The sequence below is a fragment of the Aquarana catesbeiana genome, linkage group LG01 (genome assembly GCF_042186555.1).
Source record: "Aquarana catesbeiana isolate 2022-GZ linkage group LG01, ASM4218655v1, whole genome shotgun sequence".
NCBI lineage: Eukaryota > Metazoa > Chordata > Amphibia > Anura > Ranidae > Aquarana > Aquarana catesbeiana.
This window is the reverse complement of record NC_133324.1, coordinates 599,901,161-599,928,137: the sequence shown is the minus strand read 5'-3', so window position 1 is coordinate 599,928,137 and position 26,977 is coordinate 599,901,161. Positions and strand designations below refer to the sequence as shown.

General features: G+C 42.4%; 1 protein-coding gene across 2 annotated transcripts in view; it reads right to left on the bottom strand.

Annotated features, from left to right (window-relative positions):
- The window catches only part of ELP1 (elongator acetyltransferase complex subunit 1), a 156,875-nt gene that overhangs the window by 105,035 nt on the left and 24,863 nt on the right, over window positions 1-26,977 (bottom strand). For both annotated transcript variants that reach the window (XM_073598677.1, XM_073598669.1), the window contains exons 7-13: window positions 25,341-25,440; window positions 20,150-20,240; window positions 18,301-18,424; window positions 14,436-14,526; window positions 2,941-3,171; window positions 1,903-2,073; window positions 1,194-1,287 (exon numbers count right to left, since the gene is read on the bottom strand). In XM_073598677.1, coding sequence (XP_073454778.1) covers window positions 1,194-1,287; window positions 1,903-2,073; window positions 2,941-3,171; window positions 14,436-14,526; window positions 18,301-18,424; window positions 20,150-20,240; window positions 25,341-25,440 — 902 coding nt within the window. The remainder of the gene's footprint in view (window positions 1-1,193; window positions 1,288-1,902; window positions 2,074-2,940; window positions 3,172-14,435; window positions 14,527-18,300; window positions 18,425-20,149; window positions 20,241-25,340; window positions 25,441-26,977) is intronic.

The following is a 26,977-nucleotide window of genomic DNA, read 5'->3' as shown; positions in this document are numbered from 1 at the left end:
TATATATATAGCACGCATTAGGTTTTTCTGCTTTAGTGCAAGCGTTTGTTTTTTGGTTCAGTGATCAATGTAGATATTGTATTTCAGGGCCGAAACTGGGGGGGGGGGAATATGCCCCGGTGGTGCCACCATCAGGAGTAGTGACATTGGTATCACTACTCCTGTGCTCGGCGTGGCCCGTCTGGAGGGTTGGGGACAAGCCAGGACACCTCCGGAACGATGCAGAGTTTAGTACACAAAAAGCAAGCCAAACCACCAGCGCAATAAGCAAATTAAGTGGCATAGTATAAACGCTGGAATACGCTTTGTGTCCTGCTTTTAGAGATATGCATAGGAGCAAGTGCTTACAAGGAATTAAAGACCAATTTGCTTCAAAACTCATATGCTCTAAACAAGGTAGCCAAATTGCTTCAAACCTCTTTAAAGTGGTGTTCCGCTCGCAAAAAAATAAAAAAATTAAAAGCCAGCAGCTACACATACTGCAGCTGCTGGCTTTTAACAATAGGACACTTACTTGTCCTGGAGTCCAGCGATGTCGGCACCGCAGCTGATGTTTCCATCAGCTGTTGGGTGCTGCCGCCGTCATTGCGTATGAGGGTACCCGGCAGTGTAGCCTTACGGCTTCACGCCGGGAACCCTACTGCGCATGTGCGAGGCCCTGCTCCTCTCGCCTACTGGCCCGGCGATGTCACGGGCCGCGGCCCGGACTTCCACTTTTGGGTGGCACTCCGCTTTAAGGAGTTCCTGAAAAAAAGAAAAAAAAAAAAAAAAGGTGTCTCTCTTGTAGGAATCATACCTATTAAGATCTAATATCCAGTTGGAAAGGGTCAGGGTGCGAAGTTCACTTAAGGGCAATTTGCCTACGGGCCACAAAAAGCGCACATACAACAGTGATCCAAACTGGTGAATTAAGCGCGGCTTGGGGTAGCGCCACAATAGGTGTATCAGAGACCCTCAAATGACCACATCTTAGACATGCCGGGTCAGATCTATATGTACAAACCTAAGGAAAACATTAATGTAGTTTTAATTTGTACTCTGACACATATCTTCCCAACACTATTCCAATAAAGAAATGGATTAAAAGGCATGTTGGAGTATACAAGTTTATCACAATAAGGAATGTTGTTGACTCCAAACAAAAATCAGCACATAGATGAAATCACAGGAAGTCACAAGTCACCAGAACCTACCTGAACTCCTTTTCTAGGATTGGAGTCTTTGTAGATGCTTTGAATCCATTTCCTCCTACTATTTTTATAACAGATTCCTTAACAGCATCAATTCCTATAAATACATGAAAATGAATTATAACACTTATTGAACTTAAAGTATAACTAAAGGCAAAACATTTTTTTTTTTTTTTTTTAGGATTGGATAGAGTATAGAGGATTTAGAACGCTTTTCAGTTTGAATTGCTGTCTGTGCCCCCAATAGGGAGATTTACTTTCTCTTTTTGTCCTGTTCACCATTATCATAAAAAGTGAAAGTAAAAGAAAATCCCACATTTTGGGTTGTCCCCTGTAAAGTAATAGAGGAGAAGTCTTCCAATGGGGACATTAGTTTTGGCAATTTGGGGGTCCCAAAGTAATGTCCTTAATTTGCAGGGATTTCCTCTTGCTTCCGGTTTGGCTATGGGATAGGAAGTGAAGAGAAATCTCTGCAATGAGACACAGAAATTTGAACGGGGTTCCAAAAAAAAAAAAAAAAAAAGGCTTTGCCAGTAGTTCTACTTTAAAGCAGACCTGGGAGAGAAAAAAAATAATTACATACAGTTCATAAAGCAAGGAAAAAATGTTAGCGACGATATAATAGTGGAGGTTAGAAATACAGTGCATGGTGAAAAGTCCATTTAAGGATAGTTATATTACTGCATAAATATAGTTAGTATTACCAACCCACCATATCTGAAGATGTAAACTGTATTACTGTTGTCAAGTACCGCCAGGTCACTACTCTTCTCAGGATCCATGTGGAAGGCAACCTCATTCACTGAACAAGTGAACTGCATGTGAAATGTGTACATTGGAGGAGGGACCACGGACTGGACAAAAGAGTTCACCAGGACTTTATCTGCACAATAATTAGAATGTCATTGAATTTTTGCTGCATAACAATTAAGTCTCAGCATACAAAATACAAGGGGCAATTTATAAAATAAATATGTCTCATTGCTCCTGTCTTGCTATATGGCAAAGATAATAAACATCAAGTATTTCAGTACATTTAGAAATAAAAAAAAAAAAAAAAAAAGCTTTTGCAAAACGAATATATTCATGAGTAAAAAAGAATCCGAAAAGAACACTACTAAACAAAACGTGGAAAAGGATATGGCAGTGCAAAAAGCAATAATAATGTGGAAATTTAAGTAACATATAGCACACAAATTGAATGATAACTTTTAACTCCTTGCAAATGCGTTACAGTATTTTATATAGTATTTGCTGTTTCAGTTTGGTCTGTGTGCTTGTTTTGACAGACAGAGCACAAAAACCATGAAGCTCATTGCATTTTTTCTTTCAGCCTGCTAAGTGAACCTAAATACACAATGGCTTTTTCTTCTCCCTACTTAATTTTTTTAAATAAAGCCAAGAAAGGATTGCTGCTTTCTTTGCGTTTTCTGCTCACACTAGAGTGGGATATAAATGTTACAGGGGACATGGCTATCAGCACTGTCACTAGTGCACCAAAGCCTGTAGCTTATCAATCAGTATTTGGTCACACTCAGCCCTGTCCACCGTTTTCTGGATTGACAGCACTTCCTCCGTTACTGAAACCTTCCAATTCTGAACTGCAGTATGTGAGAGGGGGAGAACACAAGATACAAATAAAGTAGAATTTGGCTCATATTGTTTTCACACCCAGAACTTACATATTTTTCTATTAAAATGCTTATGATTGTATTTAGAAACAAAGTAATAAACATGGGACCAATCCTACCTCCATCAATAACAGCCACGTCAGCCTGACATCCTGGGCTCTGCCCACTGCTGCGGTCTGTGCTCCAACACCAGTCGTACTGGAAGTACTGCCATCCAACGCACACCACGTGTAGCCTGTATGAGATCTCAGGATCCCAAGCCACAGATACAACTTTACTGTCATCATTATTCCCAAAATGTAAATTTTGTTTGAGGTACCAATGATAATTTCCAACAACCCACAGCTGAACTGCAAAAAAACAGAAAGAAAAACATTCAAAGTCGTTACCATGTTGCTGCCTTCAAATGACAAAAATGTACTGCTGTGCTTACTCTTGTAGTGACTGGGGAATCGTGTTTGTTTGTAAAAAATGTTTCACATATACACAGTTGTTGGTGTACACACAGGGCAATATAAAAAACCAAGTTAGACTTACCGGTAACTTGTTTTCCAGAAGTCTTTCAGGACAGCACCTGAGAGATAGCGACTCCACCCACCGGAAACAGGAAACACCTTCTTCCTCCAAACTTTAAAGGGAGGCGCCTCCCTACCATACCTCAGTTGTAGTAGAGAAGACCTCCGGCCCCGGCTGGAACACATAAACACATACGTTAGTCACAGCATAGTATATACAATACAATAGGGCGGGATGTTGCTGTCCTGAAAGACTTCTGGAAAACAAGTTACCGGTAAGTCTAACTTGGTTTTTCCCAAGGCGTCTTTCAGGACAGCACCTGAGAGGATAACAGAGACTTACCCCCTTAGGGCGGGACAACAGCTTGCAGGACCTTTCTGCCAAACGCCTGATCATTAGCAGATGTGAGGTCCAGCCTGTAATGTTTCACGAATGTGTGAAAACTTGACCAAGTTGCCGCCTTGCAGATTTGTTCAGGGGTGGCACCAGCTCTCTCTGCCCAAGTGGCCGCTAATGCTCTTGTTGAGTGTGCAGAAATTCCTGCAGGAGGAGACACGCCTGCATGCGAATAAGCCTCTGAAATGGCTAGCTTCAGCCACCTTGCTAAAGAGATTTTAGAAGCCTGGCAACCTTTCCTGTTGCCTGAAAATAACACAAACAGAGAATCTGAACGTCTAAAGAGCTTTGTCCTTTCCAGGTAACATAACAAAACTCTTCTAACATCCAACATGTGAAAACAAGTCTCCTTCTCCCCTACTGGGTTGGGGCAGAAGGTCGGAAGTACAATGTCCTGAACACGATTTTGTACTGAAGCTACCTTTGGTAAGAATTTCTGATCTGTTCTAAGTATAACCCTATCTGGGAAGATAGATAAATAGGGTTCCTTAACTGATAAAGCATTAAGCTCACTGATCCTTCGTGCAGAGACCATGGCAATCAGAAACACAGACTTAAAAGTGAGATATCTAAGTGGCGCTTCTTCCAAAGGTTCAAAGGGACTCCTTGTTAGAGCCTGGAGGACTATCGACAGATCCCATTTGGGAAACAACCTAAGTGGTGCTGGTCTGGATCTCGTAAGGGATCTGAAAAATCTGGTTACCAATGGATCTGAGGCCACAGATCTTTCTAGGAACACTGCTAGCGCAGCCACCTGTACCTTCAAGGTACTAACTGCTAGTCCCTTGTCAGCACCAACCTGTAAAAATTCCAGAATGGTAACGAGACTCCCTGGGTCCTGGTCAGATGAATTACACCACGTATTGTAAACCTTCCAGACCTTGGAATAGATATTTCTAGTCACCCTTTTCCTACTGGATAATAGCGTAGAGATTAACCGGTTGGAAAAACCTTTGCTCCTTAAGAGCTGCTCTTCAGATACCAAGCAGTGAGCGCCAAAGTGGCTACCTCTGGGTGATTTACCGGTCCCTGAAATAGTAAATCGTGCCTGAGGGGCAGATGCCAATAAGGCCTGACCGCCATTTTCAGAACGGTTGAAAACCAAGCCCTTCTTGCCAAAAGGGCGTGATTAGGACAACCGGTACCGTTTCCCTTTGAATTTTTCTTAATACTAAGGTAATTAACTGAAATGGGGGGAAAGCGTAGCAGAGATGGAATCTCCATGGATACGCCAAGGCATCTGTTCCTAGTGACCCGTCGTGATTGCTTAGGGAAAAAAAATTGCGGAACCAAGGCATTCTCCTTTGAGGCGAACAGGTCCACCTCTGGCAGCCCCCACTTCTCGACAATCATGGCGAAAACCTCTGGGTTCAGCGACCATTCTGCTTCCCGAATGGGGTTTCTGCTCAGGAAATCCGCCACTCCGTTCAGGGATCCCTTTAGATGGACTGCTGATAACGACAGCAAGTGTCCTTCTGCCCAACGGAGAATGCTCATGGCTAGTACTTGCAGCGATTTGCTCCTTGTACCTCCCTGCCTGTTTATGTAAGCCACTGCCGTGGCATTGTCTGTTAGTATTTGAACATGCTGGGCCTGAAGCCCCTGAGCAAATGCTTCAGAGCCAAGTCGATCGCCTTGAGCTCTCTCCAGTTTGAGGACTTGGTCGCCTCTTTCCTGGACCAGTTTCCCTGAGTGAAACCTTTTTCTAGGTGGGCTCCCCAACCCCAGGAACTGGCATCGGTTGTCAGCCTTTTTTCGATTGGAAAGGCCCAGACCAACCCCTCCGATAGGATATCCTGCCTTTTCCACCACCATAGTGACCTCTTCACTTGGGTTGGAACTCTTACCTCTGAGTCTAGGGATTCTAAATTGTGATCCCAAGATCTCAGAAGAAAAAGCCTGCAGATGTCTGAAGTGTAGTCTTGCCCACTGAACAGCTGGCATTGACGAAGTCAGAACCCCCAGGGCTGACATGACCAATCTTACCGTCAGCTGCTGGTTGGTCTGCAAAAAAGACACTGTATCCTGGATTTTTCCTTTCTTCTCTGAAGGAAGAAAAAATTTTTTGGCTTACCGAATTTATTATATACCCTAGAAACCGAATCTCCTGAGATGGTTCCAGGGAAGATTTTTGGAGATTTAGGATCCAACCTAGAGACTCCAAATGGCTGCATGCTCTGCTTAAATTGCTCCTCAGCTCCTCTCTTGAGGGGGCGAAAAATAGCAGATCGTCTAAGTAAGGAATTACTGCGATTCCCTGAAGACGCAGCGGAGCTAGGGCCTCTGCCATTACTTTGGTAAAAATTCGGGGTGCGGATGATAGCCCGAAGGGTAGGGCTCTGAATTGCAGATGCTGAATTCTGCCTTCCAACCTTACCGCCAACCTGAGAAACCCCTGGGACTGGGATGAGATTGGAATATGCAGGTATGCATCTTTTAAATCCACTGACGCCATGAAACAACCTGGAGTCAGAATATTTCTGGCGGTGAAAATTGAGTCCATCCTGAACCTTCTGTATTTGATGGCTCTGTTTAGTGGCTTTAAATTTAGAATTAAACGAAATCTTCCTGTTGGTTTTTTTACCAGGAAGACATGTGAATAGAAGCCCTCGTGCCATTCCTCTGGTGGCACTGGGATTACTACACCCTGTTGCATTAGTTCCTCCAGAGAGGATTTCATGGCCAGGGCCCTCATTGGATCTCGAGGAGCATTTGTTACCAGAAACCTTCTTGGGGGGCTTCTGGCGAACTCGAGAGTATAACCCTGCGAGAGAGTGGTCAGAATAAACTGATTTGTAGTTATCACTGACCACTGCGGAAGAAACTCTCGTAATCTTCCGCCGACCCGCAGAGATGAGTCATTGTGAGTTTTCGGCCTGTGAAGGAGGACGGAAGAGAATTCCACCTTTGCCCTTCGCCTTCTGCGCAGACCAATTTTTCCTCCTGCCCTGAAACTTACTTTCCTGCTGTTGCTGCTGAGTTTTTTGAGGTCGAAAAAGACGTTTTGGGGTCTGCTTTTTCTTTTTGACCGGAAAGGACTTCTTCTTATCGGCAGTTCTGTCTAGGATATTATCTAGATCTGGGCCAAAAAGAAGGTCACCTGAAAAGGGGATACCACAAAGTTTACTCTTTGAAGCTGTATCACCTGGCCAGGTTTTTAGCCATAAAGCTCTTCTCGCAGCATTTGCTAAAGCTGCAGACCTAGCTGACATCTTGATAGCTTCAGCCGAAGCATCAGCAATATAAGCAACCGCAGAAATCAGGGTAGGAAAGGAATCTAAGATCTCCTGCTTGGGGGAATCTGCCACTATATGAGATCTAAGTTGGTTCACCCAGTATTCCAGATTCCTGGCTACACAGGTTGTGGCCATTGCTGGTTTTAAATTGCTCATGATTGATTGCCATGATCTTTTGAGCAAAAGATCCATGCGTTTGTCCATTGGATCCCTTAGAACACCCATGTCTTCAAAAGACAGGTCTGTGGATCTTGAGACCTGTGAAAAGGCCGCATCCAACCTGGGCACCTTATTCCACACCGCAGAAGGGTCCTCCTCAAAAGGGAAGCGCCTTTTGTGGGCTCTGGAAAAAAAGGGCTTTTTCTCTGGATCTTGCCATTCTTTAGTAATGGCGTCAGAAATGACCGAATGAACTGGAAATGTTCGCCCCTTAGGCTCATTTAACCCTGCATACATGCGGTCATGAAGAGATAACTCCTTCTTTTCCTCACTTAAGCCAAGTGTAACATGGATAGCCTTAAGGAGTCCGTCTACCTCCTCTAGGGAAAGCTTAAATTTGGAAGGAGCCACCTCCGCTTCCTCACCCTCCTCCTCCGAATCCTTAACGGAAGGAGTAGGGGACTGCTCTTCCCTGATAGGGGGGCCTTCAGGTAAAACTTCTACCATGGGGAAAGAAATAGAACCCTGGGAAGCCTCAGAAGTGGATGGCTGACTAGCAGCTGGATTAACTAAAGAGTCACGAAAAGTCTGAATCGTGGCGTATAGTTCCTTCTTTACAGAGGCAACCAGATCATCACAAACCGAAGCTGATTCCTCCTTAACTAAAGAAGTGATGCATGTACTGCATAAGACTTTTTTTCCAATTTTCTCCCATTTTGGCCCTGCAAGAAGGACATCTCTTTTTTGGGTCAGAGCTTTTAGCCTGTGAGAGAAAAAACAAAAAAGGGAAAAAAACCAGGGGACCTTTTAGTGAGACCCGGTCTCAGCTACACAAGAATCACCCACAGGTGCACTAAGAAGAAACCAGTCAGCCTCCAGTGCCCAGACAGGCCCCTTGCCACTAGGGGGTAAGAAAAAAGAAAATAGACCAAACCCAGGAAAAGGAAGAAAGGCAGACTTAAACTGCTGCTCCTACCTGAGCTTTACTGGCGCCTGTGCCTGTCCCCACCGCTGCAGACGCTGAGTCCTCCATCTCTGGTGTGCAGCTCTCCACCTGTGGCTTCATATGCCGCTTCCGGACTCCCATAGTGCATCTGCACTGGACCGGAAGCGGAAGTAGGCGCCAGTTCCTGTCCTCCCTCCTCCCCTCTCGCATCCACGCCGGAAATGACGCTTCTGCTGACCCAGTGACCCGCCTTGTCACTTCCGCCGCGCCTGCCGGCCAAAAAAACATGGCGGCGGCGCACGCGCACCGCCGCTCCTATGACCGCGCGGATCACCGGGTCTACGGCTCTCCCCGAGCACCAGGAGGGGAAGAGGAGCCCGATTGCTACCGCTGCCAAGGCTTGGGTAGGCCGGGAGGACAGCGGGTCTCCAAAAAGGAGGAAAAAATGAAAAAGAAGCCCTGTCTCCCAGGCATCTGAGAGACCTTGACTCCCCTTCAAAAAGATGTTCCCTCCGGGCCGGAAGAAACACAAAAACTGAGGTATGGTAGGGAGGCGCCTCCCTTTAAAGTTTGGAGGAAGAAGGTGTTTCCTGTTTCCGGTGGGTGGAGTCGCTATCTCTCAGGTGCTGTCCTGAAAGACGCCTTGGGAAATAACAGTTTGAATGGTTAAAAATGTAAAATAAAATTAAAGCGTTTGTTAACCTAAAAAAAATTAAAAAAGGATCCTGTAAAAAATACATTTTTCCTCAGTTTAGGCCGATATGTATTCTACATATTTTTGGTTAAAAAAAAAAATGCAATAAGCGTATATTGATTGGTTTGCGCAAAAGTTATAGCATCTACAAAATAGGGGTTAGATTTATGGCACATTATTATTATTTTTTTTTTTTTTTTTACTAGTAATGGCGGTGATCTGCGATTTTTATCGGGACTGCGATATTGCGGCGGACAAATTGGACACTTTTGACACATTTTTGAGATCATTGACAATTATACAGTGATCAGTACTATAAAAATGCACTTATTACTGTATAAATGTCATTGGCAGGGAAGGGGTTAACACTAGGGGGCAATCAAGGGGTTAACTGTGTTCCCTAGGTGTGTTCTAACTGAAGGGGGGATGGGACTGACTAGGGGAGGAGAGAGATCGTTTTTCATATTTAATACGAACACACGATCCTCTCCTTTTCCCTGAGAGAATCGGGATCTGTGTGTTTACACAGATTCTGGTTCTCGTTCTGTCATGAGCGATCGCGTGTGCCCGGAGGTCATCGAGCCTGCCGGGCACTCGCATCACGCCTCCTACAGCGTCTTAAAGGGCCGACGTACAGTTAAGGTGGCTCGCCCAGGGGAGCCAACTTGCCGCGGTAAAACTGCGGCGGCCGGTTGGTAACCAGTTAAAGCATGTTATATAGCACACTGCTTGTGCTGTGTCATTTGGCCCCCTGTAACACCTGGCTGACACCTGGCTGGTTCTGCGCTCCCCCTGTAAACTGACAACAGGGGTGATATAAAGATGAGATAGTGGCATAAAAACCACTTTAACCCAAAACTAGTGGAATTACAGTGCCTTGAAAAACTATTCACACCCCTCGAGATTTTCCACATTTTGCCATGTTACAACCAAAAACGTAAATGTATTTTATTGGGACTTTATGTGATAGACCAACACAAAGTGGCACATAATTGTGAAGTGGAAGGAAAATGATAAATGGTTTTCCAAATTTTTTACAAATAAATAATTGAAAAATGTAGCAAGCATTTGTATTAAGGCTGCTTTTACTGGAAATGGAAAAAAAATATGGCACAACTGCAAACCTACCAAGACACGGCCGTCTACGTAAACTGACAGGCCGGGCAAGGAGAGCATTGATCAGAGAAGCAGTCAAGAGGCCCATTGTAACTCTGAAGGAGCTGCAGAGATCCACAGCTCAGGGGGGAGAATCTGTCCACAGGACAACTATTAGCTGTGCATTCCACAAATCTGGCCTTAATGGAAGAGTGACAAGAAGAAAGCCATTGTTGAAGGAAAGCCATAAGAAGTCCCATTTGCAGTTTGCGATAAGCCATGTGGATGGCACTGCAAGCATGTGGAAGAAGGTGCTCTGGTCAGATGAGACCAAAATTGAACTTTTTGGCCTAAAAGCAAAACACTGTGTGGCGGAACACAAACAGTGCACAACACCCTGAACACACCATCCTCACTGTGAAACATGGTGGTGGCAGCATCACATTGTGGGGATGCTTTTCTTCAGCAGGGACAGGGAAGCTGGTCAGAGTTGATGGGAAAGGTGTATGGAGCCAAATACAGGGCAATCTTAGAAGAAAACCTGTTAGAGTCTGTAAAAGACTTGAGACTGGGGTGGAGGTTCACCTTCCAGCAAAACAATGACCCTAAACATACAGCCAGACCAACAATGGAATGGTTTAGAACAAAGCATATTCCTGTGTTAGAATGGCCTAGTCAAAGTCCAGACCAAAATCCAATTGAGAATCTGTGGCAAGACTTGAAAATTGCTGTTCACAGATGCTCCTATTCAAATCTGACAGAGCTTGAGTTATTTTGCATATGGGGGAAGAATGGGCTAAACATACCCAAAAAGATTTGCACTGTAATTGCAGCGAAACGTGGTTCTACAAAGTATTGACACAGAGGGGCTGAATACAAATGCACGCCACACTTTTTAGATATTTGGGGAAAAAAAATTGAAAACCATTTATCATTTTCCTTCCACTTTACAATTACAGTATGTGCCACTTTGTGTTGGTCTATAACATAAAATCCAAATAAAATACATTTACATTTTTGGTTGTAACATGACAAAATGTGGAAAATTTCAAGGGGTATGAATACTTTTTCAAGGCACTGTACAGCTATGGCAGCACAGGCTAGCTGTTTTGAGGTTTGCTCTACAGGGGGACCCAGTTGGTGCTCCAGGCATCAGAGGTGGGCTGGGTCAGGTGGCAGATGCAGTCAGTGTCCCTGTTGCTTGTTTGGGGTACCTATCCATCCAACTTATGACACCTGCCAAGTTTTTTCCTAGGTTCTGGCTCAACATGCTGCAAAGTTTATTCCAGTACCTGGTGCCGGTAACTGACTTTAGATGTTACAAAGCCTCATATGACACAGTCGCACGTCGCAAGGGTAGTCTATGAAAAACATTTTCAATGCGCCCTGTGGTGCCCCGTCTGAAAAGGTTAAAGGAGAAAACTGATCTGAGCTCTGAAGGAGTTTGAGGGGCAGGGGGGAACCTGTACTGGGGTCAGATGTTTTCTTTCTAACACTAATTCTGTGAATTTTTTCAAGCAACTGATCCTTGAAAAAAAAAAAAAAAAAAAAATGTATAGATAGATATATATATATATATATATATATATATATATATATATATATATATACACACACACACACACTCACATACATATATCATATTTATCGGCGTATAACATGCACCCCAAGTTTAGGAGGGAATTTTAAAACTTTTAGGAGTAAACTTTAAGGAAGAAAAACTTACATTAAAATGCCCATCAATGCAGCGTTATCGGTGTCCATCTGCAGCCTTGTCAGTGTCAGTGCAGCCTTGCCCCAGTGTTCATTGCAGCCTTGTCAGTGCAGCTTTGCCCCAGTGCAGCCTTGTCAGTGCAGCTTTGCCCCAGTGCAGCCTTGTCAGTGCAGCTTTGCCCCAGTGCAGCCTTGTCAGTGCAGCTTTGCCCCAGTGCAGCCTTGTCAGTGCAGCTTTGCCCCAGTGCAGCCTTGTCAGTGCAGCTTTGCCCCAGTGCAGCCTTGTCAGTGCAGCTTTGCCCCAGTGCAGCCTTGTCAGTGCAGCTTTGCACCAGTGCAGCCTTGTCAGTGCAGCTTTGCACCAGTGCAGCCTTGTCAGTGCAGCTTTGCACCAGTGCAGCCTTGCAAGTGCAGCTTTGCACCAGTGCATCCTTGTGTGATCGCCGCCGACATACACAGCTGTGCGTAAATTCAGATATGGCGCTGAGACTGCAGGGATTCGTCGGAGCCGAGATACACATACCCGAGTTTCCTAGGCTTTGTGTATCTCGGCTCCGACGAGTCCCTGCAGTCTCGGTGCCATATTTGAATTTACACACAGCTGTGTATGTCGGCGGCGATCGCAGCAAGCACCGCGATCGCTCCGATCCAAACAAAAGTGGCGGGGATCGGCCTATAACACGCACCCACGATTTCCCCCTGATTTTAAGGGGAAAAAAGTGCGTGTTATATGCCAATAGATACGGTATATATATATATATATATATATATATATATATAAAATTAATATTAACTACTGACACCATGTTTGCTTTCTGACTACTAATGTTGGAGCAATTTTTACTCCCTCTAATGCTGTTTTTTCCCAACCCATAATGCTGAGGCATCTTCATCCCATCAATCACTGCCACAAGGCAATTTGTTTACACTGATCGATAATGCCAGGCATTTTCTCTTCCACTAAACAATAATGTCAGACATTTTTTTCTCCCACTGAAGAAAGATGCCAGGCAGTTTTTATCCCACTGACCAGCAACAGTGCAGCATTTTTTTTCTCCTACTGACCAATAACACCAAGGCGTAACAAGAACCTTCAGGGCCCCGATGCAAGAAACCATAAAGGGCACCCCTGACCGCTGGGGCCCTTTAATCTGGTCTGGATTTGAGTGCCATAGATTGCAACGTTAAAGCAGAATTATAAGCACAACTTTTTTTTCATTTTGGATAGAGTAAGGGAGGGGTATAACCCGTCAGGATTTTTTTTGCCACCTGTGTCCATTGAGGAGATTTACCTTCACTTCCTGTCCCATAGACAAAAAAAAAGGAGGAAATTCCTGCAAATTAAGGGAATTCCTTAACTCCAGCTCACCAGAACTAGTGTTCCCCCATAGGAAGATGACTATTACTTTTCTGGGGACAACCCACAATTTGGGATTTTCTTCTATTTTCACTTTCAATGATAATGGTAAACAGAACAGACATCGAAAGTAAATCTCACCTCCCACACAGACAGCAATAAAAACTGACAAGTGTTCTAATCCCTCTCCACTCTATCCAAAACTAAAAAATATGTTTTGCATTTAGTTATATTTTAAATCACAAAAGTTGCAAGGAAGTTACAAGGAAATCACAAGCAAGTCTCACAACTGGGGTTGCAGAAGTGTGAACCGAGCCTTATGGTCCCACAGCCATCTTGGGGTCCCTGCATGGTGGTGGAACGCCAAGTCCCAGTTGCATGTGCAACCTCTAAAAACCTGGTAGTTCTGCATTACCGGACGTTTTCCCCACTGACCACCAAGGTAGGATAATTTTGTTTTCTTTTCACTGACCAGCATTGCAAGGGGTGCTGTGTTACATAATTCTGTTACCTTTCCAATGCAGGTGAAATTGTCATGGTCATTGCAAAGGGGCCCTCCCGACCCTCACTATATCCACTTTGTCAATACTCTGGGGGATCAGATTTCTACTGAAAGCAGAAGAATCGGGACATCCATCTGATGCTTGCATGTATTTTAAGATGCCATCTAATATACCTTTTGGACAAAGTCAGAAGATACTTCTCCCTTCTCACTGCAGCATTCCCCTTAATGATACAAGATCTCTCTCTACAGCTGGCTACTTATCAGAACATTTTGTTTCGTCATTATTACAAATGAATTGTCCTCAGTAAATTGTCTCCATGCATTTTACATACATATAGGACCAGTGTTTCTCAACCTTTTTTCAGTCAAGACACCCTTTAAAATTATGGACAATCTTGAGGCATCTATCCTAATAGTTTTACATAATACATCAACACCCACACATGTAGGACACCCAACGTTTGAGATGATTTATTCTTCCAAATCCAATACACTTTTGCACACTGGTACTGATTAGTATTCCAATGTTTCTCTTCTCCCTCAGTTTTTCTCCATCCCTCAGCTAAAGTGACCCCAGAGCTGACAGAAAAGGGGAAGGGGAGGGGTCATTGGTTGTTAGGACGCCGGTGGCTAGAAGGTCATAATGGTGTGCAATGAAATCCTGTAGCTTTGTGTAACTAAAAGGCAGGCTGCATCCATCTGCTGGCTTGTATACAATTTTGGGGCAATTTTTATGCATTTTGCCAAGGCACCCCTGAAGAAAAACGCAGGGCACCCTGGTTGAAAAAGGCTGACCTAGACAATGTACTAAGGACAATATGTTAGTACTTCCAACTATATAAAGCTTCCTGGTTGAGAAGGCATAGTTGCTTTTAGAAAAATTTGTTTTATATACATTGACAGATATATACAGGTAACCCCGTTTACCACCTGCCAGCCCACTTTTTCTTCCTCTCATCTTAGAAAAAGGAGTTTTTATCACTTCATAGAAAGTTACCATAAGTATGAGGTTTTGTGTCATCCTTTTCAATGTCTTGAAGCCAGACTGCTAAAACTGTTGAGTCTGAATTCCACAGAAGTTCTTTCGCCTGTTAAAGACAAATCGAGTGTAAGGAGCTACATAGCATTGTTTTTGTGTGCATAACATAACCAAGAAAATTGCATTTTCAAAAATCCAGTTCATTCTAAAGAAGTTATCGGATCACTTCAAATGAACCAGTAGTTCATAGATGCTTTATTACAAAATTTATATTGGTATTTAAGCCCAGCTATCTCATAACTGCCTTGTTCTCAGCTTTAATACCCGTGTCTACAGACAAATCTCACAATTACTACTTAAGGTGATAATAAAGCTTTGGATTTTTTTTACACTAAAATAATAAACATGTCCTTTAAAGAAATGGAACAGCAACCACTCTCTTACCCAATTGAGGGGGAAGATCAGGTTGAGGGCGTTTATTCCCTGTGGCAGGTAGGAGAGCCCAGAGTATCTTCCGGTATCCATTACTACCAGTGAGATTGCCATTGCTGTCCCATTATATCCACAAAGGCCCATATTGACCACCTTAATTGGGGTCATAACCATTTCAATATACCCATGGACTGTGGCCGTTTTACGTATAAGCTCTTTGGAACTGGTTTACACATTTGATGGATTTTTATTGCATTGCACAGAATTTCATTTTTATCAGCAACTTTGAATTTACTTATTTGCACCATGCACTTTATTACACATAATTGTGAGTGCTATTCAGAGCAGCCAGGTCTGTGCAGCAGCACAACGTATGTTTCTGGTACTATATGTTCCATGATACCTTTCAATCATTTTTTGAAAATGTGCTACTAATTTACCCACTTGCCGACCGCAATACATATATATACCTTGCGGTCTACATGTAGCTTACCGGGATTATGGCTGAAGATCTCAGCCATAACCCCAATACTGTTTTTTTCTGCAGGCGGCCGGCTTTCTCATAAAAACTGGTCAAAGTGGCTCATGAGCCACTGGACTGGTTTCCGAAGCAGCGGGAGGGGATCTCCCCCCTCCTGCCGGTGTTTCTCGGGCTTACCGTTTCCACCAAGAAATGATCTGATGGTGCAGCCGGCTGCTCCAACAGGCGATCAAAGATTTAAAACTCTTTAATCAACTATGGCCTTGGAGGACTGGAGCGACATCATGAAGTCACTTCCAGTCTAGGCTGGAAGGAAAAAAAAAAAAATTTAAAAATATTTAACCCTAGATCTCTCCATAAAGAGGACCTGTCATCCTTATTTCTATTACAGGGTATGTTTACATTCCTTGTAATAGAAATAAAAGTGATAGGAAAAAAAAAAAAAAAGGGACAGTGTAAAAAATAAAAAGTAAAATGAATAATAATAAAAAAAAATTTTAAGCGCCCCCATCCCTCTGTGCTCATGTGCAGAAGCGCACGCATATGTAAACAGTATTTGAACCACCCATGTGAGGTATCGCCGCAAACGTTAGGGCAGGAGCAATAATTCTAGCTAGCTCCAGACCACCTCTGTATCACTAAACAGGTAATCTGTAAAGGCGTTTAAAGCATCGCCTATGGAGGTTTTTAAGTATCGTAGTTTGTCGCATTCCACGAGCATGCACAATTTTAAAGCATGCTATGTTTGATATCTATTTACTTGGTGTAACATAATTTTTCACATTATACAAAAAAATTGGAGTAACTATTGTGCTTTGTTTTAAATTCGTTAAAGTGTATTTTTTCCCCAAAAATAGCATTTGCAAAACTGCTGCACAAATACCGTGTGACATAAAAAATTGCAACAATCACCATTTTATTCCCTAGGGTCTTTGCTAAAAAAAAATTTTTTTAAATTATGTAGAATGTTTGGGGGTTTTAAGTTATTTTCTACTGGGCAAAACCTTTTTTTTCCATTTTGGATAGAGTAATGGATAATTATAACCCCTGTCAATTTATAGTTGTGCTCATAAGTTTACATACCCTGACAGAATTTATGATTTCTTGGCCATTTTTCAGAGAATATGAATGATAACACAAGAACATTTCTTTCACTCATGGTTAGTGTTTGGCTGAAGCCAATTATTATCAATCAACTGTGTTTACACTTTTTAAATCATAATGGCAACAGAAACTACCCAAATGACCCTGATCAAAAGTTTACATACCCTGGTGATTTTGGCCTCATAACATGCACACAAGTTGACACAAAGGGGTTTGAATGCCTATTAAAAAGGAAACCATCCTCACCTGTGATCTGTTTGCTTGTAATTAGTGTGTGTGTGTGTGTGTGTGTGTAAAAAGGTCAATGAATTTCTGGACTCCTGACAGACCCTTGCATCTTTCATCCAGTGTTGCACTAACGTTTCTGGATTCTGAGTCATGGGGAAAGCAAAAAAATTGTCAAAGGCTCTGCAGGAAAAAGTAGATGAGTCAACAAGGCCTATGATGAAAAGTACAGAGGTGGATCGCTGATGTTTTGGGGATGTGTGAGCTACAAAAGGCACAGGAAAAGGCTACAAAAGGCCACTCTGGGAAGATCTCAAACGTGCAGTTCATGCAAGACAGCCCAAGAATTTACAGGAACTGGAGGCTTTTTGCCAAGAGGAATGGGCAGCTTTACCACCTGAGATGATAAAGAGCCTCATCCACAAATACCACAAAAGACTTCAGGCTGTCATTGATGTTAAAGGGGGCAATACACGGTATTAAGAACTGGGGTTCATTTGGGTAGTTTCTGTTGCCATTATGATTTAAAAATAGTAAACACAGTTGAATGATAATAAATGGCTTCAGCCAAACACTAACTATGAGATAAAGAAATGTTTGTGTGTTAACATTCATATTCTCTGAAAAGCGGCCAAGAAATCATAAATTCTGCCATGGTATGTAAACTTATGAGCACAGCTGTATGGGGGGGGGACTTCCCTTGACTTCCTGTCCCACAGCTAAAACAGGAAGTGAAAGGAAATCCCTCCAAAAGGAAGGAATCCCTTGTTACCAGGATCACCAAAACTAGTGTCCTCATTGGAAGATTTCCCCTCTACTCCTGTTCTAGTGACAACCCAACATTTGCGATTTTCTTTTACTATCATGCTGGTTATTAACAGTAAACACAACAAATAGAGAGGGTGAATCTCCCTAACAGGGACACAAGACAGCAATAAAAACCTGACAGGTATTCTAACGCTAACTTTGTGTACAAGATGTTGTATATATCGAATTTAACCACCTTAGAGCTGTGGTGCAATGTTTAGTGTTTTTGTCCGGCATACAATGGAGCAGGAGTTCAAGGATGCTTTTTTGCTGTTTTGAAAACTATTAAAAGCCAAAACTTTGCTAAAAAAATACATTGCACAGTTAAAATGCAATTTATTTTTTCTTAAATAAAATAAAAACTTTATATTTTATTTTTTTATAAATCGCTACCCAGTCTTGAACTCCATACATACTCCATACATACACACACAGGTCTAATTCAATAACCATTAGACTACACAATCTCTCAATTATATTGAGCTTCAGGAAAGCCAAAGCCGCAACAGGACCAGACAAGCTTTCATTCCTGCTGACAATGATCACGAGGACAGAGAGAGTAAATCTCCCTACTGAGAACAACAGTAAAAACTGGAAAAGGGTACTGACCCCTCACTACTTTATCCAAAACTAAAAGTTTTGGCATAAAATATACATTAACTCTGTAATGTATTCTACAGCACCTGTTCACCACATGTTTAGCTTTTAAGAATATTCAGAATTTTTCAAAAAAGTGCCTTGAGTTCACGTCCATTTTTCTAGTTTTTCTTTTTCATTATTCCTGTATATTATTGTGTTACTTCATAGCTAGCTAGTTGCTAGGCCGCAACATACCTGAACTTCACCTTTTGCAAAAGGTAAGGTAAACTCTCCATGCACAAGCCCATTTTTCTCAAAGAAAATGACATCATGTTTGTTGGGTTTGCTCTGTGTAGAAGCAATCAGACTTCCAGAAGGTCTGTAATTAAATACAATATAAAAGACAGGCAACTGATTATAGTAACTTCAAATTAGTTCCATAAACAAGCCCCTCTCCCAGACACACCCTCAGCACTCTTGGTTTACCTACCCACTGTCAGAAGAAAGTAAAGTAGCAGTGGGGGGGCACTCATGCAGGCTCACTCTCTAACCTCGCTATTGATACAGACAGCAGGACTCGGCCCCACCTCCCCTCACTGTTTTTTATTGACAGTAGATGGAGCCAATGGCTCCTGCTGCCTCAGCAAAGCTTGTGAGCCAGGAAGTAAGGGGAGAGAAGAGCTGCAGACGGGCACAGCGCTGGACCTAATGAGGGCTCAGGTAAGTAAAAAGGGGAGAGGGAGGACACTGATGCCTAAACATTTACCTTAATGCAATTCTGCAGCTTCCAAACTTTAAGCTTCTGATTGCCCAAAAGAGGCAAGAAAATAAAACACAAATAAAGCATTATTACATTACCCTAAAAAGTATACCATTAGTCTCTGTTCGGCATCTGTGCTCTGCATGCAGGGCAGCCCATTCATTTAAATGGTTTGCCCTACCCATGAAAAATGCCAGGGAAGAAGCCCCTGACCCTTTTTTCTATTTACGCCACATCAAGCCACATTTTGCTGTGAAACCATGCAGTTTGACCCGTGTTTTCAGTAAAAGGAACTTCCCTTCTAGACTGTTGTCACCAAAAGATTTACCCTTACGTCTTGTTCTGGAAGATCTACCCTCACCTCTTACTTTGGTGACAACTCTAAAAATGTTATATTTCCCATCACTTCCTGTCTCAATGACAACGGTCAACAGGAAAACTAGGGAGGGTCAACCTACAACCCCCCCCCCCCAAGAGAAGTAAACATAAAAAGTTGAAAGTGGTTCTAATCTTTCATGTTTTATAAAGCAAGTCGAACATGTGAAAACAACCATAAGTCATATAGTATAGTTTAATTAGCTCTATTCCTCCCCCCCACAAAAAAAAAAAAAAAAAAAAAAAACTGTATAAAAAATGTACCCGACATATAAAGTTTATTGGCTTGAGCTTATTTCACACAGTTGATGTTTTAAAAGGACAGGGTCGTCTTTACAGAAAAACGAATAAAATGTAGATATTTTTGCAGAAAATAAAATATTAGTTTTTTCCTGCAGGAGCTTGGAAAGCATTGCACCTGCGGTTTCTGTTTGAAAGCCAGAGAATGTCAGTGGACTACAAGAGCAGTCATCAGCACATCCAGAACCCATTGAATCTACAAATCCGTCAGCTGTGAAGGCAGACGGTACTTGAATTTTATTTGTGCTTTGTGGGCGGAGCCCGCTGTTTTTAAAAAGTGACAGTGGAGGGGGGGGGATCAGGGGCAGGAGCTGCTACATGTTCCAAATGTGAACTTAGCCTTTAAAGCTCAGTTTTCTATCCAATGTCAAAATCTTATGTTTACCCCTTACCAGCCAACTTGGGCTTAAAAACTGCTTAAAATGGAACTTTACCAATTACAACTTCATTTAAAAAAAAAATAAGGTTCTCTAAGCTTAAATTTGCACAATATTGTGGTGACGGCTACAGAAGCCCAGTTGGAGCTGGGATTTTGGACTAATAAGCAAGCCATAAATAGAATGGGTGGATTGTTTCCATCCACTTGATAAAAACGCGATTATTTTGGAATAAATTTACAATGCAGGATCATACTGAGGATAAAGTCTAGTGAAGAGGAAATAAACTTACTTCCAGCATAGCGACTGTTCCAAGCCTTCCACTGCTTCACTGGTAGACTGCAGGGAGAGTTCTCTGTTCCACACCCTGATCTTGCGGGAGCCTGGGAAACCATGCAAAGACATGCAACAATGCAGTAATACTTTTTGACACGTGCTTTTTTCTTTTTTTTTTTTATGTGCCTGTATGTGGGGGCAGGGGACTTTTAAACGTTTTTTTTATTGTATTATTGAAACTTTTTTTGCTTTTTTAACTGTATTGGTGTTACAAGGGAGCTGATAAGTCCCCTATGTGATAACATAGTGCAGGTGACAGGTTCTCTTTAGCGGTATATCATTATTAGACCCTTAAAATGCCACCCCAGACTCTCCTTAACCAAAGCACAAACTGTGTGCTCACACTGCTGTTTTCCCCACAAGATTCGCAGAGGATTTAACAGTTCTGAACCCAGGTTCATTCATTGCAGTGAAAGTCAGTGAATAGACATTCGCTAATCTCTCGCCACTCACTTATCCTAAATGTTTTGGTATTTTTATTCCTTAGGTCCAGGCTTACAAGTTTAACAAAAAATAAAAATTTCAGCTGCAACTGCAGCCTTAGTTTGCTTACAACATGCTGTTGCTGTCTTATAACAGTTATGTCGGCAAAAGTAAAAGGGTTAAACATATTCCAGGGAGTGCTAAAAGTCTGGATTTTTAATATTTCATTTCTAACTATTATAAATTATATTAGAGTTATATAAAGTTATATTATAACTTTAATTTTTTAAGAAAAGAAAGCGGGCTGAAAGGAAACCCGAAAGGGTAGTCACACAAGGGTTACCCAGTAAGTATAAACACGGATTTAACAACTAAGCAAATACAGGGAAACGTATTTTTTTACAAAAAAAAGATTAAAAGAAACCTCCACCAATACCACTGTTAAAATTACAACATTGTCAAAGCCAAAACTAGCAGCTGTTTACACCGCATATACCAACAAGCATGCTCACAGTGAAAATATGCCTCCTTTCAAAAGAGGACAAGGATGGATTGTTGGGATATACCCCTTATAGACTATGCAACTAAGGGTCATGCGAAGGCCACCTAAGCCCATACACAAATGCTGCAGGTGATCCCAGCTTTACATGCTATTGACTGTCTTTAAGCCCTATCGTGTATACCATCCTCTGCATCTGAGCCACGCTGAGCTCTGTCCCATGGTATAGTCTTTGGCTGAACAGCAAGACTGACACTCATCTGGATTCAATCGTCTTGAGTGTACTAGTGCTATTAGTGACCATGAGCTTTATCCAATTCTCCCAATGTGTTAGTCATTTAGAGAAAGGTCCCCATTAGCCCCAGTATTTCACTGAGGTTTTAAACTAAACTCTGGGATCGCCTGCAGCATCTGTGTAAGAGTTTGGGTGGCTTTCACATGACCCTTAGCTGCATAGTCTATAAGAGGTATATCCCCGTGATCCCAACGATCCATCCCTGTCCTCTTTTGAAAGGAAGCCTACTTTCACTATGAGCATGCTTGTTGGTGTGTGCAGTGTGAGCAGCTGCTAGTTTTGCCCTTGACAACGTTGTCATTTTAACAATGGTATTGCTGGATGTTTTTTTTTAATATTCTTTTGTATTTGCATAATTGTTTAATAAAGCAGTGTTTCTACATATTGTTTGACCCGTGTGTGACTACCATTTTGGGTTTTCTTTCAGCCCCCTTTCTTTTTATGTGCATGTTTTGGGTCACTTGGGTCACACAGTGTATTCCTGGTGAGTCAGTACACATGGCATTTTGGTAACTGCACTATTACCTTACCTTTCAGTAGAGAGTAGTGGTTAATGATTCTTATGCCCCGTACACACGGTCGGATTTTCCGACGGAAAATGTGCGATCGGAGCGTGTTGTCGGAAAATCCGACCGTGTGTAGGCTCCATCGGACTTTTTCCATCGGAATTTCCGACACACAAAGTTTGAGAGCAGGCTATAAAATTTTCCGACAACAAAATCTGTTGTCGGAAATTCCGATCGTGTGTACACAAATCCGACGGACAAAGTGCCACGCATGCTCAGAATAAATTAAGAGACGAAAAGTATTGGCTACTGCCCCGTTTATAGTCCCGACGTACGTGTTTTACGTCACCGCGTTTAGAACGATCGGCAATTCCAACAACTTTGTGCGACCGTGTGTATGCAAGACAAGTTTGAGCCAACATCCGTCTGGAAAAATCCATGAATTTTGTTGTTGGATTTTCCATGTGTACGGGGCATTACTCTGAATGGTCCAAGGTTATCAGTGGTGTACCCCAAGGTTCAGTGTTGGGACCCTTACGTTTTAATAAATTGAGAAACGATATAGGGTTTTGGATTAAGAGTACCGTTTCTAGGTTTACAGAGGACACCAAGCTATGCAGTGGGATAACATCCCTACAGAATGTCTCCAATTTACAAGTCGACCTCAATGCACTGTTTAATTGGGCAACTATGTGGCAAATGAGGTTTAATGTTGATTAATATAAAGTTATGCACTTGGGGGCTAAGAATATGCATGCATCTTACAGTGCCTTAAAAAATTATTCATACCTTGAAATTTTCCACATTTTGTCATGTTGCAGCCAAAAAGGTAAATGCATTTTATTGGGATTTTATGTGATAGACCAACACTAAGTGGCACATAATTGTGAAGTGGAAGGAAAATGATAAATGGTTTTCAAAATTTGTTACAAATAAATATCTGAAAAGTGTGGAATGCATTTGTATTCAGCCCCCTTAACTCCGATACCCCTAACTAAAATCTAGTGGAACCAATTGCCTTCAGAAGTCACCTAATTAGTAAATAGAGTCCACCTGTGTGTAATTTATTCTCAGTATACATGCAGCTGTTCTGTGAAGCCCTCAGAGATTTGTTAGAGAACCATAGTAAACAAACAGCATCGTGAAGGCCTATGAACACACCAGACAGGTCAGGGATAAAGTTGTGGAGAAGTTTAAAGCAGGGTTAGGTTGTAAAAAAATATCCGAAGCTTTGAACATCTCACAGAGCACTGTTCAACCCATCATCTGAAAATGGAAAGTTGGCACAACTGCAAACCTACCAAGACATGGCTGTCCACCTAAACTGACAGGCCGGGCAAGGAGAGAATTAATCAGAGAAGCAGCCAAGAGGCCCATGGTAACTCTGGAGGAGCTACAGAGATCCACAGCTCAGGGGGGAGAATCTGTCCACAGGACAACTATTAGTCCTGTTTGCAGATTGCGAGAAACCATGTGGGGGACACAGTAAACATGTGGAAGAAGGTGCTCTGGTCAGATGAGACCAAAACACTATGTGTGGTGGAAAACTAACACTGCACATCACCCTGAACACACCATCCCCACAGTGAAACATGGTGGTGGAAGCATCATGTTGTGGGGATGCTTTTCTTCAGCAGGGACAGGGAAGCTGGTCAGAGTTGATGGGAAGATGGATGGAGCCAAATACAGGGCAATCTTAGAAGAAAACCTGTTAGAGTCTGCAAAAGACTTGAGACTGGGGCAGAGGTTCACCTTCCAACAAGCCAAAAACCCTAAACATACAGCCAGAGGTACAATGGGATGGTTTAGAGCAAAGTATATTCATGTGTTAGAATGGCCCAGCCAAAGTCCAGACCTAAATCCATTTGAGAATCTGTGGCAAGACTTGAAAATTGCTGTTCACAGATGTTCTCCATCCAATCTGGCAGAGCTTGAGTTTTTTTCCAAAGAATAGGCAAAAATGTAACTTTCTAGATGTGCAAAGCTGGTAGAGACATGCCCAAAAAGACTTCCAGCTGTAAATGCAGTGAAAGGTGGTTCTACAAAGTATTGACTCGGGGGGGGGGGGGGGGGGGTTGGGTCGGGTCGGGGCTGAATACAAATTTTTTAGCGGGATTGCGGAGGACAGATTGGACACCTGACACTTTTTTGGGAGCCAGTGACATTACTACAGTAATCAGTGCTAAAAAAATTTAGATACTGTACTAAATGACACTGGCAGGGAAGGGGTTAACACCAGAGGCACTTAAAGGGTTAAGTGTGCCCTTAGGGGGTGCTTACTGTGTGGGGGATGGACTCAATGGATGAACACAGATCTATGTTCCCGATTAGCAGGAATACAAGATCACTGTGTTCACTCCTGTCAGAACGGCGGTCTTACATCGGCAGACTGCCGTTCTATCTCTCTGGGGAGCGATCGCAGGTGGCCATCGCGTACGCCAGACCCGCTGATTGGCTCTCCCTCTTCTCCCTCTGGCCAATCAGTCAGCGCCCCCCGGCTGGCTGTTGCACGAAATGACGTACAGGTACATCGTTTCAGGTAATAGAGCCGACCGGTCGCAGTATATGTACTGCAGTTAGTTGGCAAGTGGTTAAGGTCATCACAGAGGACAAGGGGGCACTCATTTTTTCTGGAGGAAAAGTGATTTCTTCTCCAAATATGGAAAGGCTTCTTCAAGTAAGAGCTGTGAAAATATGGATTAGACTTCCTCAAGAGCTGGTTCTGTCCAGCTCAGTAGATTGTTGTAAAAAAAGCCAGGATTCTTTCCTAAAACGTACATAATATAACTGGATACTAAGATTTATAGGTAAAGTTGATCCAGAGGATATCCGATTCCCTTTCGGGGATCAGGAAGGAATTTTTTTTAAAGCAAAATGGATCATGCTTCATTGGGGTTTTCTGCCTTCTTCTGGATCAACTGTGCGTATAGGATTGTGTATATTGGATTGTATGTTTTTTTTTATTCCCCCTTTTGTTGGTTGAACTAGATGGACTTGTGTCTTTTTTTAACCAGACTATGTAATTTAGAGAAGTCCTGAGGTACTTTTATCTTTTGTTTATGGCTTTTTTTTAACAGCACAGCTCTGACTAGTGCTTCTTCAGCACTTTATCCCAAAATAGTTTTGATGGTTTCCTGGGTATCATGACAGTGATAATAATTTTTTTATATAGATTCTCCTGGGGCCTACCAAATACAGGGGAAGAAACAGAGCAAAAATTAAGCACAAACTATTTACAAAACACATGGACAATGAAAAGGACATCTTCATGAAAATGAATGGGCTCAACATTTATTTAGTTTACCCTATAGAATCATGGCTTATTTCAACCCAAAGCTTATTGAAAAAAAACTTCCATTGTAAAAGTTAACAAAAACGGGTACTTTTTCTCCTTTAGAGACTTTATAACAACAACTATGATTACCTGTCTGTGGACAAATGGTACTGACAGCAAAGAGCTGCCCATCGCCTCTCCAAGTGATGCGAGATTTATGGTCATCCCAGGGTAAAGCAGGCTGAACACTCTGTAATGTGAGAAATATACATTAATATACTGCATATTAACTAGTCACTCGAAGGCCAAGTCCATCTAAGCTAGAATACAGCAGCATTGCTTGGAGCACCACATGGTACAACACATTTTTACATCACACACTTGCCATTGCAAAAATTACCTAGCTTGGTTTGTGGGCTAACCAAATCCTCCTTTATCTTCCAAGGAAAAAGTTAATGGGGGAGCGGACTACATTGTTCTTTGAAAAACCAAAATAGAGTAATGGACATCTCAGAAGTTTGGAAATGAAACAAAAGATTTCACATTTCAGCTCCTGAGGTCAACACTAACCTCTGATCATCTTCTTTTTAAGCTTTCCTTTCTCAGTTTCATCAGTTCCCACGATCGCTACCCCTGCATCCTGGTTTTCAGGTGCCTCAACTCCCTCCTTTGTAAGGTCTATGAAGCCACCTGTTCGTATGCACTCCCACAAAGAATTACAGGCTGATGTCAGCATGCTGCCTGCGGCCGACACGCACAGGCCACCAAGGAACAATATACAGAAAGAGACATGCCTCCGCTTCTCCTCCAAAAAGACAACACCATGTTTGTTCAGGCTTCATGCAGGGCCAGCATTTACTTCCTGGACTAAAATGTCAGCATGCTGCCTGCCCTGACATGGGCAGGCAGCCAGGGAACACTGAACACAAAAGGACATGCCTCTGCTCCCCCTCCTGCAAGTGATTGACAGTGGCTGACATGAGTCACGCTTGCTCAGTGGCACTATGAATTACAGGACATGTAGCCCTGAGCAGGAGGATCCAGTTATTTTTACCAAAGTTATTAGTGAGCACTCCACAACAGGAAGTTGGGGGAAGTAGAAATAAGAAGTCAGAATCTGCAGCTGTAATAACTTTAAACTGTAGGTGTTTCTGGAACGTTCAGGAAGAAATTATTTAATATACTGAGCTGATACAAATGCATTTATGGGGAAAAAAAACTGAGCCTTTGGTACTACTTTAAGTTAGCATAAGATTGGTAATATCAGCAAAAGTTTAATAAAAATAAATAAATTAAAAATCCCTTATGTTTAAATACAGAGAACAGATACATATAGAATTACAGTTACCAAATGCTTTCTAATTATTTAAGCCAAACTCAATTTCATGGTGGGCTGCATCAGCAGTACAGTTGTACTCAAAGGACTGGTTGTATCAGGAGTGCGCTACTTACAGGGCGCTGCCTACAGAGCTCAGGGGGGCGCTGCCTACAGCGTACAGAGTCAGGTACAGAGTTCATTTATGCAAACTTGTAAAAGGTACTAAAAGGTCCACTGACCATAGACAACTGGACACATCCTAATATACTAATATGCACACTCACCCTTCCACACTGATGACAGACAATTTTTTGTGTAGTTCAGTGAAGTAATTCAATGCACTACATCGCATGAGGTTCCTACAACTTAAAACGTTACTAAACCCAGGACCCTGCATTCACTATTATTTTAGTAAATATAAACTGCTAAATACCATTTTCTCATCAGCAGTATAAAACAGTTTTGTGAC